This window comes from Carcharhinus amblyrhynchos, unplaced genomic scaffold (assembly GCF_965287045.1).
Source record: "Carcharhinus amblyrhynchos unplaced genomic scaffold, sCarAmb.v2.hapA chromosome_1475, whole genome shotgun sequence".
Taxonomy (NCBI): Eukaryota; Metazoa; Chordata; class Chondrichthyes; order Carcharhiniformes; family Carcharhinidae; genus Carcharhinus; species Carcharhinus amblyrhynchos.
This window is the reverse complement of record NW_027651215.1, coordinates 1-17,269: the sequence shown is the minus strand read 5'-3', so window position 1 is coordinate 17,269 and position 17,269 is coordinate 1. Positions and strand designations below refer to the sequence as shown.

General features: G+C 51.8%; 1 protein-coding gene across 1 annotated transcript; it reads right to left on the bottom strand.

The window, feature by feature from the left end:
- Nucleotides 1–74: 74 nt before the first annotated feature.
- On the bottom strand, nucleotides 75–17,262 carry LOC145340822 (SH2B adapter protein 1-like; the record flags this gene model as incomplete). Its single annotated transcript, XM_080185277.1, has 7 exons — nucleotides 17,253–17,262; nucleotides 10,775–10,876; nucleotides 9,657–9,748; nucleotides 6,051–6,157; nucleotides 4,745–4,945; nucleotides 2,823–3,037; nucleotides 75–246 (listed from the first exon to the last, which is right to left on the bottom strand). Coding segments are annotated over exons 2-7 (850 nt in total), but the record flags the coding sequence as incomplete, so codon positions are not given.
- Nucleotides 17,263–17,269: the final 7 nt, after the last annotated feature.

Genomic DNA, 17,269 nt, shown 5'->3' with positions numbered 1-17,269 from the left:
CCAGCTCCCCCATAACAAGGAGCAGGGAATCCCCTTACCCTACCCCCCCCACCCCCCCAGACAATGACACTCACCGTGCAGGCGTTGTGACGCAACCACATAACTGGCGAGGGTGACATCACTCGAACCCCCCGACTCCAGTGGAATGGCGTGGACCCGGAAATGTTCCAACATATCAAAAATGGTTTGGAACCAGAGGTGCTGGACTCGACACTGTCCTTCCTCATTGAGCGAGAGGCGCAGGTGCTGGAGGAGGGAGAGAAAGGAGAGACGGAGAGAAAGGGAGAGACAGAGAGAGAGGGAGAAGAGAGAGGGGAGGGAGAGAAAGAGAGAGAGAGGACGGAGAGAATTAATCATCATTTTCAGCATTGGTTCTAACCAGACCAGAACTGTACACGGTGCTCCGAGTGCGGTCTAACCGGACCGGAACTGTACACGGTGCTCCGAGTGCGGTCTAACCGGACCGGAACTGTACACGGTGCTCCGAGTGCGGTCTACCGGACCGGAACTGTACACGGTGCTCCGAGTGCGGTCTAACCGGACCGGAACTGTACACGGTGCTCCGAGTGCGGTCTAACCGGACCGGAACTGTACACGGTGCTCCGAGTGTGGTCTAACCGTACCAGAACTGTACACAGTGCTCCGAGTGTGGTCTAACCGGACCAGAACTGTACACAGTGCTCCGAGTGTGGTATAACCGGACCGGAACTGTACACGGTGCTCCGAGTGTGGTCTAACCGTACCAGAACTGTACACAGTGCTCCGAGTGTGGTATAACCGGACCGGAACTGTACACGGTGCTCCGAGTGTGGTCTAACCGTACCAGAACTGTACACAGTGCTCCGAGTGTGGTATAACCGGACCGGAACTGTACACGGTGCTCCGAGTGTGGTCTAACCGGACCGGAACTGTACATGGTGCTCCGAGTGCGGTCTAACCGGACCAGAACTGTACACGGTGCTCCGAGTGTGGTCTAACCGTACCAGAACTGTACACGGTGCTCCGAGTGTGGTATAACCGGACCGGAACTGTACATGGTGCTCCGAGTGCGGTCTAACCGGACCAGAACTGTACACGGTGCTCCGAGTGTGGTCTAACCGTACCAGAACTGTACACGGTGCTCCGAGTGTGGTCTAACTAGACCAGAACTGTACACGGTGCTCCGAGTGTGGTCTAACCAGACCAGTACTAAGCAATATCTGCTCCTATTTCCAAATAATCTTACCCTTAAAATAAATTCCATTTTATTTTTGCCTGAGCCTGATCTGACAGAAAGGAGACATCCTACCTTGGTCAACCTGGGTTCAACCGGTCAAACCCTTCTTCCGAACTGCTCCGCGTTCAAATAAGCTCCGCCTGACCACGACCTTGACCCTTAGCTTTTGCACATCAAATCTCTCTTCACCCCACTGCAAGAACGCCCGTTAGCCTGGCTGCGATTTGGCCGCCAGCATCTTTTCCAATCCAAAATCATTATGATCTATACAGAGAAAAATAAACACAATTTCTTCTCCCTTAGCCTGAAATTCTGGGCTCTGTCTACACTTTCCCATCCGCTCCTCCGACCCTGCAACGCATCACAACAAACTCTCTCCTCCCCACCCCAGATAACCCCTTCTGCCATGATAGCCACTCACTTGTCGATATCTCCCGTCTACTGCCTTCACCAACCCCGGTCACTCTGATGTCTCCTTTATGTCAGATCAGGCTAAGACGAAAATAAATCCAATTTATTTTAAGGGTAAGATTATTTGGAGATCGGAGCAGATATTGCTGAGTACTGGTCCAGTTAGACCACACTCGGAGCACCGTGTACAGTTCCAGTCCGGTTAGACCGCACTCGGAGCACCGTGTACAGTTCCGGTCCAGTTAGACCACACTCGGAGCACCGTGTACAGTTCCGGTCCGGTTAGACCACACTCGGAGCACCGTGTACAGTTCCGGTCCGGTTAGACCACACTCGGAGCACCGTGTACAGTTCCGGTCCGGTTAGACTGCACTCGGAGCACCGTGTACAGTTCCGGTCCGGTTAGACCACACTCGGAGCACCGTGTACAGTTCCGGTCCGGTTAGACCACACTCGGAGCACCGTGTACAGCTCCGGTCCAGTTAGACCACACTCGGAGCACCGTGTACAGTTCTGGTCCAGTTAGACCACACTCGGAGCACCGTGTACAGTTCCGGTCCGGTTAGACCGCACTCGGAGCACCGTGTACAGTTCCGGTCCGGTTAGACCACACTCGGAGCACCGTGTACAGTTCCGGTCCGGTTAGACCGCACTCGGAGCACCGTGTACAGTTCCGGTCCAGTTAGACCACACTCGGAGCACCGTGTACAGTTCTGGTCCAGTTAGACCACACTCGGAGCACCGTGTACAGTTCCGGTCCGGTTAGACCGCACTCGGAGCACCGTATACAGTGGGAACAGTTGTCACCTGAGCTCGGCAAACTATACGGAATAAATTTGATTGAATTCATTTCCTAAGCCTGCAGGAGAAATGCTTTAAACAATCCTCTCTCTTTTCTGATCCGGCATCACTCCAGATTATACTGAATAAATACAATTTAACATTCTCTTAACCTGCTGTGCTCCAGGGACAATCATTCCAATTTGAACTTGGCAGATTATAAAAAATAAATACAACTTACTACCTCTTAGCCTGAAACACTGCAGTAGCAATAATTCCAAGTTGAGATTACCAGGTTATACTGAGTAAATACAGTTTGATCACCTCTTAAGCGGCAGGGCTCCAATGCGGACTGACTCACCCGAGGTTATCCTGGGTTTGCGGTGGCCATTCGCTCCGTCTGCTTGGTACTAACCTTAGCCTTGCCTTGGAAGTTGAACGTCAGCACGTACTCGCCTCTGCGCGTCTCGCTCTGCCTCACCAGGAACACACCGTGACTGCTGGCACCACCCGCTAACACCAGCTGCGCCGCCTTCAACCGTGAGAGGGTCCCGTGGAACCAGGGGTACTCCGACAGGGGGTGGTCACCCTCGCCCAGGTCCTGGTCGACTTGGAAGATGAAGGGCGAGCCTGGGGAGAAGGAGAGCGGGCGTGAGCGAAGGAGCGTGTGACCGCGAAACGGAGGGAGGGGGACGTGGACGGGGAGGGCGTGAGGAGGTGGGGGGAGCTGCTGAGAGATTGGGTGGCGCAGAGTGGACAGGCAGAGAGTGGGGGCGCGCGCGGGGCCACAGAGAGGGGGCGCGCGCGGGGGGGGGGTGTGAGTCACAGACAGGACACACGCAAGGGAGAGTGCGTGAGAGAGACAGCACAAGCAAAACAAAGAGCGAGCACATGAGATTGGCCATGCTAAATTGTCCCTTAGTGTCCAAAGATGTGTAGGTTAGGGTGGATTGGCCGTGCTAAATTGTCCCTTAGTGTCCAAAGATGTGCAGGTTAGGGTGGATTGGCCGTGCTAAATTGTCCCTTAGTGTCCAAAGATGTGTAGGTTAGGGTGGATTGGCCGTGCTAAATTGTCCCTTAGTGTCCCAAAGATGTGTAGGTTAGGGTGGATTGGCCGTGCTAAATTGTCCCCTTAGTGTCCAAAGATGTGTAGGTTAGGGTGGATTGGCCGTGCTAAATTGTCCCTTAGTGTCCAAAGATGTGTAGGTTAGGGTGGATTGGCCATGCTAAATTGTCCCTTAGTGTCCAAAGATGTGTAGGTTAGGGTGGATTGGCCGTGCTAAATTGTCCCTTAGTGTCCAAAGATGTGTAGGTTAGGGTGGATTGGCCATGCTAAATTGTCCCTTAGTGTCCAAAGATGTGTAGGTTAGGGTGGATTGGCCATGCTAAATTGCCCCTTAGTGTCCAAAGATGTCTAGGTTAGGGTGGATTGGCCATGGTAAATTGTCCCTTAGTGTCCAAAGATGTGTAGGTTAGGGTGGATTGGCCGTGCTAAATTGTCCCTTAGTGTCCAAAGATGTGTAGGTTAGGGTGGATTGGCCGTGCTAAATTGTCCCTTAGTGTCCAAAGATGTGTAGGTTAGGGTGGATTGGCCGTGCTAAATTGTCCCTTAGTGTCCAAAGATGTGTAGGTTAGGGTGGATTGGCCGTGCTAAATTGTCCCTTAGTGTCCAAAGATGTGTAGGTTAGGGTGGATTGGCCGTGCTAAATTGTCCCTTAGTGTCCAAAGATGTGTAGGTTAGGGTGGATTGGCCGTGCTAAATTGTCCCTTAGTGTCCAAAGATGTGTAGGTTAGGGTGGATTGGCCGTGCTAAATTGTCCCTTAGGGTCAGGGAGATTCACAGGGTAAATGGAGGGAGTTATAGGACGAGGGCCTGGGTGGGACTGGGGGCAGCACAGACTGGATGGGCTGAATGGCTTCCTCCTGCACTGCAGGAATCTGATGATTAAACGATAACGAGGAGATTTATTTCGAAACAGAAACCGGATGTTCTGGAGATGGGGGGAGCGGGTGGGGAGGTGGATTCGATTGGATGGCGGAGCAGGCTCGGGGAGGGTGGGGGGGGGGGCCTCCTCCTGCCGCCATGTTGAATAGCGTCCCTCCCCGTCGGTCAACTTCCTGTCACAGGTTCCCAGCAGCAGTGCCGTCACCTGCACCCCCACCTCTCTCCCCCCCCCCCCCCCCCCCACTCCCCGGTTCTCCATTAACGACACCCACACCGCGCGGTCCTGAGGCCAACAAAGATCCCCCAGCATCCCGCCTCCCCCCCACCCCCCCACACCGCCTCGCCCAGCCCACCCAATCCTCCAATGCGGACGAGGAGCAGCAGAACCGTACCTGTGGCGTCTGGGGTGTCCGGGAAGGGGGTGGGGGTGGTGGGGGGGACGGCCTGTAACCGCTCCAAGGTCTCCTCGATGGGGATGCGGGGGGGCAACTCGGGAGGGAGCAGCTCCAAGGACCCCAGGCGGGTGGGGGTGATGGAGAAGGAACTGGGGGAGACAGAGACGGACGGTCTGTCGGCAAGACCACCGTAGGCACCTGGAGAGAGACAGAGAGAGAGTGACTGATCACAGGCAAAAATGACCCTCCCCACAGTGCGGGGCTCCCTCAGCACCGACCCTCCCACAGTGCGGCGCTCCCTCGGCACCGACCCTCCCACAGTGCGGGACTCCCTCAGCACCGACCCTCCCACAGTGCGGGACTCCCTCAGCACCGACCCTCCCACAGTGCGGCGCTCCCTCGGCACCGACCCTCCCACAGTGCGGGACTCCCTCAGCACCGACCCTCCCACAGTGCGGCGCTCCCTCAGCACCGACCCTCCCACAGTGCGGCGCTCCCTCAGCACCGACCCTCCCCACAGTGCGGCGCTCCCTCAGCACCGACCCTCCCACAGTGCGGCGCTCCCTCAGCACCGACCCTCCCACAGTGCGGTGCTCCCTCAGCACCGACCCTCCCACAGTGCGGTGCTCCCTCAGCACCGACCCTCCCACAGTGCGGCGCTCCCTCAGCACCGACCTTCCCACAGTGCGGGACTCCCTCAGCACCGACCCTCCCCACAGTGCGGGACTCCCTCAGCACCGACCTTCCCACAGTGCGGGACTCCCTCAGCACCGACCCTCCCCACAGTGCGGCGCTCCCTCAGCACCGACCCTCCCCACAGTGCGGGACTCCCTCAGCACCGACCCTCCCCACAGTGCGGCGCTCCCTCAGCACCGACCCTCCCACAGTGCGGCGCTCCCTCAGCACCGACCCTCCCACAGTGCGGCGCTCCCTCAGCACCGACCCTCCCCACAGTGCGGCGCTCCCTCGGCACCGACCCTCCCACAGTGCGGCGCTCCCTCGGCACCGACCCTCCCACAGTGCGGCGCTCCATCGGCACCGACCCTCCCACAGTGCGGCGCTCCATCGGCACCGACCCTCCCACAGTGCGGCGCTCCCTCGGCACCGACCCTCCCACAGTGCGGCGCTCCCTCGGCACCGACCCTCCCACAGTGCGGCGCTCCCTCGGCACCGACCCTCCCACAGTGCGGCGCTCCCTCGGCACCGACCCTCCCACAGTGCGGCACTCCCTCGGCACCGACCCTCCCACAGTGCGGCGCTCCCTCGGCACCGACCCTCCCACAGTGCGGCGCTCCCTCCTTACCTTGGGAGATGTGGTCGGAGCTGCCACAGGGGATCATGGGAAGCTCTCGGCTTGGCATACTGTCAGAGTGGTTTATACACCCCAGGGGGAGCGCCTCCTCGCTGTCCCTGTAAAACACACCAAGAACAGTCAACCTCCCACCACACAGCCCTTCCCGGACTCGACACTGGTATCAACAAGTTGCCTGACCTCTGACATAACGTCTGACCCTTTTCTTTGTCATTCATAGTGGGACGTGGGCCCTGTCCTCCTGCAGTGTCAGTTCTCTGGTTTCCAGGAAGTCTGGCCGTATTTTGTGACAGTCTGAAGTATGCCCTGTGTTGGACTGACGTGCTAACACAAAATGAAATCAAATCTCAGCTCATGAGATGGTGTGTCTTCGATATCTCCAGAATAAAGGAGATTTACAAGGATGTTGCCTGGATTGGGAGGCATGCCTTATGAGGATAGGTTGAGGGAGCTCGGTCTTTTCTCCCTGGAGAGACGAAGGATGAGGGGGTGACCTGATAGTGGTTTATAAGATGTTGAGAGGTATAGATAGGGTGGATTCTCAGAGGCTATTTCCCAAGGCTGAAATGGTCACTACGAGAGGGACACAGGTTTAAGGTGCTGGGGAGCAGGTACAGAGGAGATGTCAGGGGTAAGTTTCTCACTCAGAGGGGGGTGAGTGAGTGGAATCGGCTGCCGGCGGTGGTGGTGGAGATGGATTCGATAGGGTCTTTTAAGAGACTTCTGGATGAGTACATGGGATTTAATGGGATTGAGGGTTATAGATAGGCCTAGTAGGTATGGATATGATCGGTGCAACTTGTGGGCCAAAGGGCCTGTTTGTGCAGTAGTTTTTCTGCGTTCTATCAGAACAATATAGTTGTAATAATTATATCGTTCTGAGGAAGGGTCTTCACAACTGAATATGAGGTCATTGACCATCTAAAGGCTCCCCCCATGGCCAAGCTGAATATTCTGATTTCATTTAGCGGGACACAGTGAAAAGTGTTGTTTCCTGCGCGCTGTACAGACAAAGCATACCGTTGATAGAGAAGGAAAGGAGAGGGTGCAGAATGTAGTGTTACAATCACAGCGAGGGTGTAGAGAAAGATCAGCTTAATGTGAGGTAGATCCATTCAAAAGTCTGACAGCAGCAGGGAAGAAGCTGTTCTTGAGTCGGTCGGTACGGGACCTCAGACTTTTGTATCTTTTTCCCCGACGGAAGAAGGTGGAGGAGAGAATGTCCGGGGTGTGTGTGGGGGGTCCTTAATTATCCCGGCTGCTTTTCCCCGAGGCAGCGGGAAGTGTAGACAGAGTCAATGGATGGGAGGCTGGTTTGTGTGATGGATTGGGGGCTACATTCACCACCCTTTTGTAGTTCCTTGCGGTCTTGGGCAGAGCAGGATCCCAGACCGAGCTGTGATACACCCAGAAAGAATGCTTTCTATGGGGCATCTGTAAAAGTTGGTGAGAGTTTATCATTAATTGGTGGTACATGGGCGTCGCTGGCTGGGCCAGCATTCACTGCCCATCCCAAATTGCCCCCTGGGGAAGGCGGTGGGTGAGCCGCCATCTCGAATCGCTGCAGTTCCACGGGCTGTGGGTTGGCCCACAATGCTGTCGGGGAGGGAATTCCAGGATTGTGACCTCAGCGACTGCGAAGGAACGGTCTATATATTTCCAAGTCGGGATGGTGAGTGGCTCGGAGGGGGTGATGGTGTTCCCCGTGTATCTGCTGCCTCCCCCCCTTGTCCTTCTAGGTGGGGGGGGGGTTTGGGAGGTGCTGTGGAAGGAGCCTTGGCGAGTCACTGTGGGGCATCTTGTAGACGGTACACACTGCTGTCTCTGTGTGTGGGTGATGGAGGGAGTGACTGTGGAAGGTGGGGGATAGTGTGTCGATCGAGCGGGGGGGGAGGGGAGGGGGGGGGGGCTGCTCTGTCCCGGATGGTGTCGAGCTTCTCGAGTGTTGTTGGGAGCCGCACCCATCCAGGCGAGCGGAGAGAGTATCCCATCACACTCCTGACTTGTGTCCTTGTAGATGGTGGGACAGACTGGGTGGGGAGGAGGTGGTGTGAGTCAGGAGGTGAGTTACTCTCCGCAGGATCCCCAGCCTCTGACCCGCTCTGGGAGACACAGGATTTATCTGGCTGGGTCCCAGTTCAGTTTCTGGTCAATGGTCACCCCCAGGATGTCGATAGTGGGGGGGAGGGGGGATTCAGCGGCGGAAATACAAAGAACAAAGAACAACACAGCCCGGGAAACAGGCCCTTCGGCCCAACGAGCCCACGCCGCCACCTTAACATTGCGAGTCCCCTCTTCCACCCATGACCCATGTCTACGCTTATGGCGCTCCGTTTCGGGACGATTTATTACACCAATCAGCCTAAGAGCACATAAGAACACAAGAAATAGGAGCAGGAGTCGGCCAACCAGCCCTTCGAGCCTGCCCCGCCATTCAATAAGATCATGGCTGATCTGATAGTGGATCAGTTCCACTTTCCCGCTTTCTCCCCTGTCTATCAGAAACCTATCCACCCGTGACTTAAATATATTTAGTGAGGCAGCCTCCACCACTTCAACGGGCAGAGAATTCCACAGATTCACCACCCTTTGAGTGAAGAAGTTCCTCCTCAACTCCGTTCTAAACCGTCCCCCCCTTTATTTTGAGGCTGTGCCCTCTCGTCCTGCTTCTTTGGGGTTGGGGAGAAAACCCACGCGAGCACGGGGAGAATGCGCAAACTCCCACAGACACCGGCCCAAATCCATGTATCTGCACAGCAATCAGCGATAGTCACTGAGCTGTCGTCTTGCCCAGTATCTGGTCCAGTTTAAGCACACACTAACAACATGAAGCACTAGGCCAATCTCGAACATTCAAGAGCAGCCCTCATACGACCCACCGCGTGGCTGCCCCTCGTTGGACAACAAGGCGGACCGAACCACTGAACGTCAAGGAAAGAGATGGTGAAATTGTCTCGAACTGGCTGGAGTCCCAGTTCATAAGACCATACAATGAAGGAGGAGAATGAGGCCAGTCAGCCCATCAAGTCTCTTCCGCCATGTTTTCCCCATCCCCCATTCTCCTGCCTTTTCCCCCTGATCCCCTTATTAATCAGGAACCGACCTATCTCTGTCTTAAAGACACTCAGTGACCCGGCCTCCTCTGGGGCAAAGAGTCCCACACATTCCCCACTCTCTGGGTGAAGAAATCCCTCCCCATCTCTGTTTTAAAGGACCGTCCCTTTACCCTGAGGTTGTGCCCTCTCTGGTTCCAGTTTTTCCTACTAGTGGAAACATCCTCTCCCACGTCCACTCTATCCAGGGCCCTCGCAGTATCCTGGAAGTTTCAATAAGATCCCCCCACTTCAAACGAGTACAGACCCAGAGTCCTCAACCCGTTCCTCATACAGGTTCGGGTCAATGGTAACCCCCAGGATGTCGATAGTGGGAGGGGGGTGGGTTCAGCAAAAGTAATGCCATCTGAACATCAAGGAGGGAGATGGTTAGATTGTCTCTCACAGGAGATGGACAATACCTGACGCTTGTGTACGGGGCAAATGTTACTTGGCACCCATTGGTTCCCAATCTCTCAGGCCACCGATACCCCACAATACTCACCCTGGACTCATACACTCCTGTATGTCGGAGAGCCAGGAACGCATCTGTAATGAGTCAACTGTCTCCAGAATGTAGTCCACGGAGTCATCCATCTGTGAGCAAACACAAGACAGATACAGAGTAAAGCTCCCTCTACACTGTCCCCCCATCAAACACTCCCAGGACAGGTACAGCACGGGGTTAGATACAGAGTAAAGCTCCCTCTACACTGTCCCCCCATCAAACACTCCCAGGACAGGTACAGCACGGGGTTAGATACAGAGTAAAGCTCCCTCTACACTGTCCCCCCATCAAACACTCCCAGGACAGGTACAGCACGGGGTTAGATACAGAGTAAAGCTCCCTCTACACTGTCCCCCCATCAAACACTCCCAGGACAGGTACAGCACGGGGTTAGATACAGAGTAAAGCTCCCTCTACACTGTCCCCCCATCAAACACTCCCAGGACAGGTACAGCACGGGGTTAGATACAGAGTAAAGCTCCCTCTACACTGTCCCCCCATCAAACACTCCCAGGACAGGTACAGCACGGGGTTAGATACAGAGTAAAGCTCCCTCTACACTGTCCCCCTATCAAACACTCCCAGGACAGGTACAGCACGGGGTTAGATACAGAGTAAAGCTCCCTCTACACTGTCCCCCCATCAAACACCCCCAGGACAGGTACAGCACGGGGTTAGATACAGAGTAAAGCTCCCTCTACACTGTCGCCCCATCAAACACTCCCAGGACAGGTACAGCACGGGGTTAGATACAGAGTAAAGCTCCCTCTACACTGTCCCCCCATCAAACACTCCCAGGACAGGTACAGCACGGGGTTAGATACAGAGTAAAGCTCCCTCTACACTGTCCCCCCATCAAACACTCCCAGGACAGGTACAGCACGGGGTTAGATACAGAGTAAAGCTCCCTCTACACTGTCCCCATCAAACACTCCCAGGACAAGTACAGCACGGGGTTAGATACAGAGTAAAGCTCCCTCTACACTGTCCCCCCATCAAACACTCCCAGGACAGGTACAGCACGGGGTTAGATACAGAGTAAAGCTCCCTCTACACTGTCCCCCCATCAAACACTCCCAGGACAGGTACAGCACGGGGTTAGATAGTGCACTTACTTTCAGAACGAAAGTGTTTTCTTTGTCGGGCATTTCCAGTGAGGTGCTGGTCCGAACATCCATTATGGAGGAACAGCGAATACTGACACGAGGTTTCGTAGACTACAGAGAGAGAGAGAAAGATTAACAACATGTACCAAACCCCTTGATCAGATTCCAGTCTGTAACTCACTCCCAAGTATCTGTTATTCTGTATATAAACCACCCCGAACCCCTCGATTAGATTCCAGTCTGTAACTCACTCCCGGGTATCTGTTATTCTGTATATAAACCACCCCGAACCCCTCGATTAGATTCCAGTCTGTAACTCACTCCCGGGTATCTGTTATTCTGTATATAAACCACCCCGAACCCCTCGATTAGATTCCAGTCAGTAACTCACTCCCGGGGAGCTGTTATTCTATATATAAACCACCCCGAACCCCTCGATTAGATTCCAGTCTGTAACTCACTCCCAGGTATCTGTTATTCTGTATATAAACCACCCCGAACCCCTCGATTAGATTCCAGTCTGTAACTCACTCCCGGGTATCTGTTATTCTGTATATAAACCACCCCGAACCCTTCGATTAGATTCCAGTCTGTAACTCACTCCCGGGTATCTGTTATTCTGTATATAAACCACCCCGAACCCCTCGATTAGATTCCAGTCTGTAACTCACTCCCGGGTATCTGTTATTCTGTATATAAACCACCCCGAACCCTTCGATTAGATTCCAGTCTGTAACTCACTCCCGGGTATCTGTTATTCTGTATATAAACCACCCCGAACCCCTCGATTAGATTCCAGTCTGTAACTCACTCCCGGGTATCTGTTATTCTGTATATAAACCACCCTGAACCCCTCGATTAGATTCCAGTCTGTAACTCACTCCCGGGTATCTGTTATTCTGTATATAAACCACCCCGAACCCCTCGATTAGATTCCAGTCTGTAACTCACTCCCGGGTATCTGTTATTCTATATGTAAACCACCCCGAACCCCTCGATTAGATTCCAGTCTGTAACTCACTCCCGGGTATCTGTTATTCTGTATATAAACCACCCCGAACCCCTCGATTAGATTCCAGTCTGTAACTCACTCCCGGGTATCTGTTATTCTGTATATAAACCACCCCGAACCCCTTGATTAGATTCCAGTCTGTAACTCACTCCCGGGTATCTGTTATTCTGTATATAAACCACCCCGAGGCCCTCGATTAGATTCCAGTCTGTAACTCACTCCCGGGTATCTGTTATTCTGTATATAAACCACCCTGAACCCCTCGATTAGATTCCAGTCTGTAACTCACTCCCGGGTATCTGTTATTCTGTATATAAACCACCCCGAACCCCTCGATTAGATTCCAGTCTGTAACTCACTCCCGGGTATCTGTTATTCTATATGTAAACCACCCCGAACCCCTCGATTAGATTCCAGTCTGTAACTCACTCCCGGGTATCTGTTATTCTGTATATAAACCACCCCGAACCCCTCGATTAGATTCCAGTCTGTAACTCACTCCCGGGTATCTGTTATTCTTTATATAAACCACCCTGAACCCCTCGATTAGATTCCAGTCTGTAACTCACTCCCGGGTATCTGTTATTCTGTATATAAACCACCCCGAACCCCTCGATTAGATTCCAGCCTGTAACTCACTCCCGGGTATCTGTTATTCTATATGTAAACCACCTTGAACCCCTCGATTAGATTCCAGTCTGTAACTCACTCCCGGGGAGCTGTTATTCTGCATATAAACCACCCCGAACCCCTCGATTAGATTCCAGTCTGTAACTCACTCCCGGGTATCTGTTATTCTGTATATAAACCACCCCGAGGCCCTCGATTAGATTCCAGTCTGTAACTCACTCCCGGGTATCTGTTATTCTATATATAAACCACCCCGAACCCCTCGATTAGATTCCAGTCTGTAACTCACACCCGGGTATCTGTTATTCTGTATATAAACCCCCCCCGAACCCCTCGATTAGATTCCAGTCTGTAACTCACTCCCGGGTATCTGTTATTCTATATATAAACCGCCCCGAACCCCTCGATTAGATTCCAGTCTGTAACTCACTCCCGGGTATCTGTTATTCTATATATAAACCACCTCGAACCCCTCGATTAGATTCCAGTCTGTAACTCACTCCCGGGGAGCTGTTATTCTGTATATAAACCACCCCGAACCCCTCGATCAGATTCCAGTCTGTAACTCACTCCCGGGTATCTGTTATTCTGTATATAAACCACCCCGAACCCCTCGATTAGATTCCAGTCTGTAACTCACTCCCGGGTATGTGTTATTCTATATATAAACCACCTCGAACCCCTCGATTAGATTCCAGTCTGTAACTCACTCCCGGGGAGCTGTTATTCTATATATAAACCACCCCGAACCCCTCGATTAGATTCCAGTCTGTAACTCACTCCCGGGTATCTGTTATTCTGTATATAAACCACCCCGAACCCCTCGATTAGATTCCAGTCTGTAACTCACTCCCGGGTATCTGTTATTCTATATATAAACCACCCCGAACCCCTCGATTAGATTCCAGTCTGTAACTCACTCCCGGGTATCTGTTATTCTATATATAAACCACCCCGAACCCCTCGATTAGATTCCAGTCTGTAACTCACTCCCGGGTATCTGTTATTCTGTATATAAACCCCCCCCCGAACCCCTCGATTAGATTCCAGTCTGTAACTCACTCCCGGGTATCTGTTATTCTATATATAAACCACCTTGAACCCCTCGATTAGATTCCAGTCTGTAACTCACTCCCGGTTATCTGTTATTCTGTATATAAACCACCTCGAACCCCTCGATTAGATTCCAGTCTGTAACTCACTCCCGGGTATCTGTTATTCTATATATAAACCACCCCGAACCCCTCGATTAGATTCCAGTCTGTAACTCACTCCCGGGGAGCTGTTATTCTGTATATAAACCACCCCGAACCCCTCGATTAGATTCCAGTCTGTAACTCACTCCCGGGTATGTTATTCTGTATATCAACCACCCCGAGGCCCTCGATTAGATTCCAGTCTGTAACTCACTCCCGGGTATCTGTTATTCTATATATAAACCACCCCGAACCCCTCGATTAGATTCCAGTCTGTAACTCACTCCCGGGTATCTGTTATTCTGTATATAAACCCCCCCCGAACCCCTCGATTAGATTCCAGTCTGTAACTCACTCCCGGGTATCTGTTATTCTATATATATACCGCCCCGAACCCCTCGATTAGATTCCAGTCTGTAACTCACTCCCGGGTATCTGTTATTCTGTATATAAACCACCTCGAACCCCTCGATTAGATTCCAGTCTGTAACTCACTCCCGGGGAGCTGTTATTCTGTATATAAACCACCCCGAACCCCTCGATCAGATTCCAGTCTGTAACTCACTCCCGGGTATCTGTTATTCTGTATATAAACCACCCCGAACCCCTCGATTAGATTCCAGTCTGTAACTCACTCCCGGGTATCTGTTATTCTATATATAAACCACCTCGAACCCCTCGATTAGATTCCAGTCTGTAACTCACTCCCGGGTATCTGTTATTCTATATATAAACCACCCCGAACCCCTCGATTAGATTCCAGTCTGTAACTCACTCCCGGTTATCTGTTATTCTGTATACAAACCACCCCGAACCCCTCGATTAGATTCCAGTCTGTAACTCACTCCCGGGTATCTGTTATTCTATATATAAACCACCCCGAACCCCTCGATTAGATTCCAGTCTGTAACTCACTCCCGGGTATCTGTTATTCTACATATAAACCACCCCGAACCCCTCGATTAGATTCCAGTCTGTAACTCACTCCCGGGTATCTGTTATTCTATATATAAACCACCCCGAACCCCTCGATTAGATTCCAGTCTGTAACTCACTCCCGGGTATCTATTATTCTATATATAAACCACCCCGAACCCCTCGATTAGATTCCAGTCTGTAACTCACTCCCGGGTATCTGTTATTCTGTATATAAACCACCCCGAACCCCTCGATTAGATTCCAGTCTGTAACTCACTCCCGGGTATCTGTTATTCTATATATAAACCACCCCGAACCCCTCGATTAGATTCCAGTCTGTAACTCACTCCCGGGTATCTGTTATTCTCTATATAAACCACCCCCCGAACCCCTCGATTAGATTCCAGTCTGTAACTCACTCCCGGGTATCTGTTATTCTATATATAAACCACCCCGAACCCCTCGATTAGATTCCAGTCTGTAACTCACTCCCGGGTATCTGTTATTCTGTATATAAACCACCCCGAACCCCTCGATTAGATTCCAGTCTGTAACTCACTCCGGGGTATCTGTTATTCTGTATATAAACCACCCCGAACCCCTCGATTAGATTCCAGTCTGTAACTCACTCCCGGGTATCTGTTATTCTATATATAAACCCCCCCGAACCCCTCGATTAGATTCCAGTCTGTAACTCACTCCCGGGTATCTGTTATTCTATATATAAACCCCCCCGAACCCCTCGATTAGATTCCAGTCTGTAACTCACTCCCGGGTATCTGTTATTCTATATATAAACCACCCCGAACCCCTCGATTAGATTCCAGTCTGTAACTCACTCCCGGGTATCTGTTATTCTGTATATAAACCACCCCGAACCCCTCGATTAGATTCCAGTCTGTAACTCACTCCCGGGTATCTGTTATTCTGTATATAAACCACCCCGAACCCCTCGATTAGATTCCAGTCTGTAACTCACTCCCGGGTATCTGTTATTCTATATATAAACCACCCCGAACCCCTCGATTAGATTCCAGTCTGTAACTCACTCCCGGGTATCTGTTATTCTCTATATAAACCACCCCCGAACCCCTCGATTAGATTCCAGTCTGTAACTCACTCCCGGGTATCTGTTATTCTATATATAAACCACCCCGAACCCCTCGATTAGATTCCAGTCTGTAACTCACTCCCGGGTATCTGTTATTCTGTATATAAACCACCCCGAACCCCTCGATTAGATTCCAGTCTGTAACTCACTCCCGGGGTATCTGTTATTCTGTATATAAACCACCCCGAACCCCTCGATTAGATTCCAGTCTGTAACTCACTCCCGGGTATCTGTTATTCTATATATAAACCCCCCCGAACCCCTCGATTAGATTCCAGTCTGTAACTCACTCCCGGGTATCTGTTATTCTATATATAAACCCCCCCGAACCCCTCGATTAGATTCCAGTCTGTAACTCACTCCCGGGTATCTGTTATTCTATATATAAACCACCCCGAACCCCTCGATTAGATTCCAGTCTGTAACTCACTCCCGGGTATCTGTTATTCTGTATATAAACCACCCCGAACCCCTCGATTAGATTCCAGTCTGTAACTCACTCCCGGGTATCTGTTATTCTGTATATAAACCACCCCGAACCCCTCGATTAGATTCCAGTCTGTAACTCACTCCCGGGTATCTGTTATTCTATATATAAACCACCCCGAACCCCTCGATTAGATTCCAGTCTGTAACTCACTCCCGGGGAGCTGTTATTCTGTATATAAACCACCCCGAACCCCTCGATTAGATTCCAGTCTGTAACTCACTCCCGGGTATCTGTTATTCTATATATAAACCACCCCGAACCCCTCGATTAGATTCCAGTCTGTAACTCACTCCCGGGTATCTGTTATTCTGTATATAAACCACCCCGAACCCCTCGATTAGATTCCAGTCTTTAACTCACTCCCGGGTATCTGTTATTCTATATATAAACCACCCCGAGGCCCTCGATTAGATTCCAGTCTGTAACTCACTCCCGGGTATCTGTTATTCTGTATATAAACCACCCCGAACCCCTCGATTAGATTCCAGTCTGTAAGTCACTCCCGGGTATCTGTTATTCTGTATATAAACCACCCCGAACCCCTCGATTAGATTCCAGTCTGTAACTCACTCCCGGGGAGCTGTTATTCTATATATAAACCACCCCGAACCCCTTGATTAGATTCCAGTCTGTAACTCACTCCCGGGTATCTGTTATTCTGTATATAAACCACCCCGAACCCCTCGATTAGATTCCAGTCTGTAACTCACTCCCAGGGATCTGTTATTCTATATATAAACCACCCCGAACCCCTCGATTAGATTCCAGTCTGTAACTCACTCCCGGGGAGCTGTTATTCTATATATAAACCACCCCGAACCCCTCGATTAGATTCCAGTCTGTAACTCACTCCCGGGTATCTGTTATTCTGTATATAAACCACCCCGAACCCCTCGATTAGATTCCAGTCTGTAACTCACTCCCGGGGAGCTGTTTATTCTATATATAACCACCCCGAACCCCTCGATTAGATTCCAGTCTGTAACTCACTCCCGGGTATCTGTTATTCTGTATATAAACCATCCCGAACCCCTCGATTAGATTCCAGTCTGTAACTCACTCCCGGGTATCTGTTATTCTGTATATAAACCACCCCGAGGCCCTCGGGGGGTTCGCGGTCCGGTTCTGACCTTCGGGGGGACGAAGA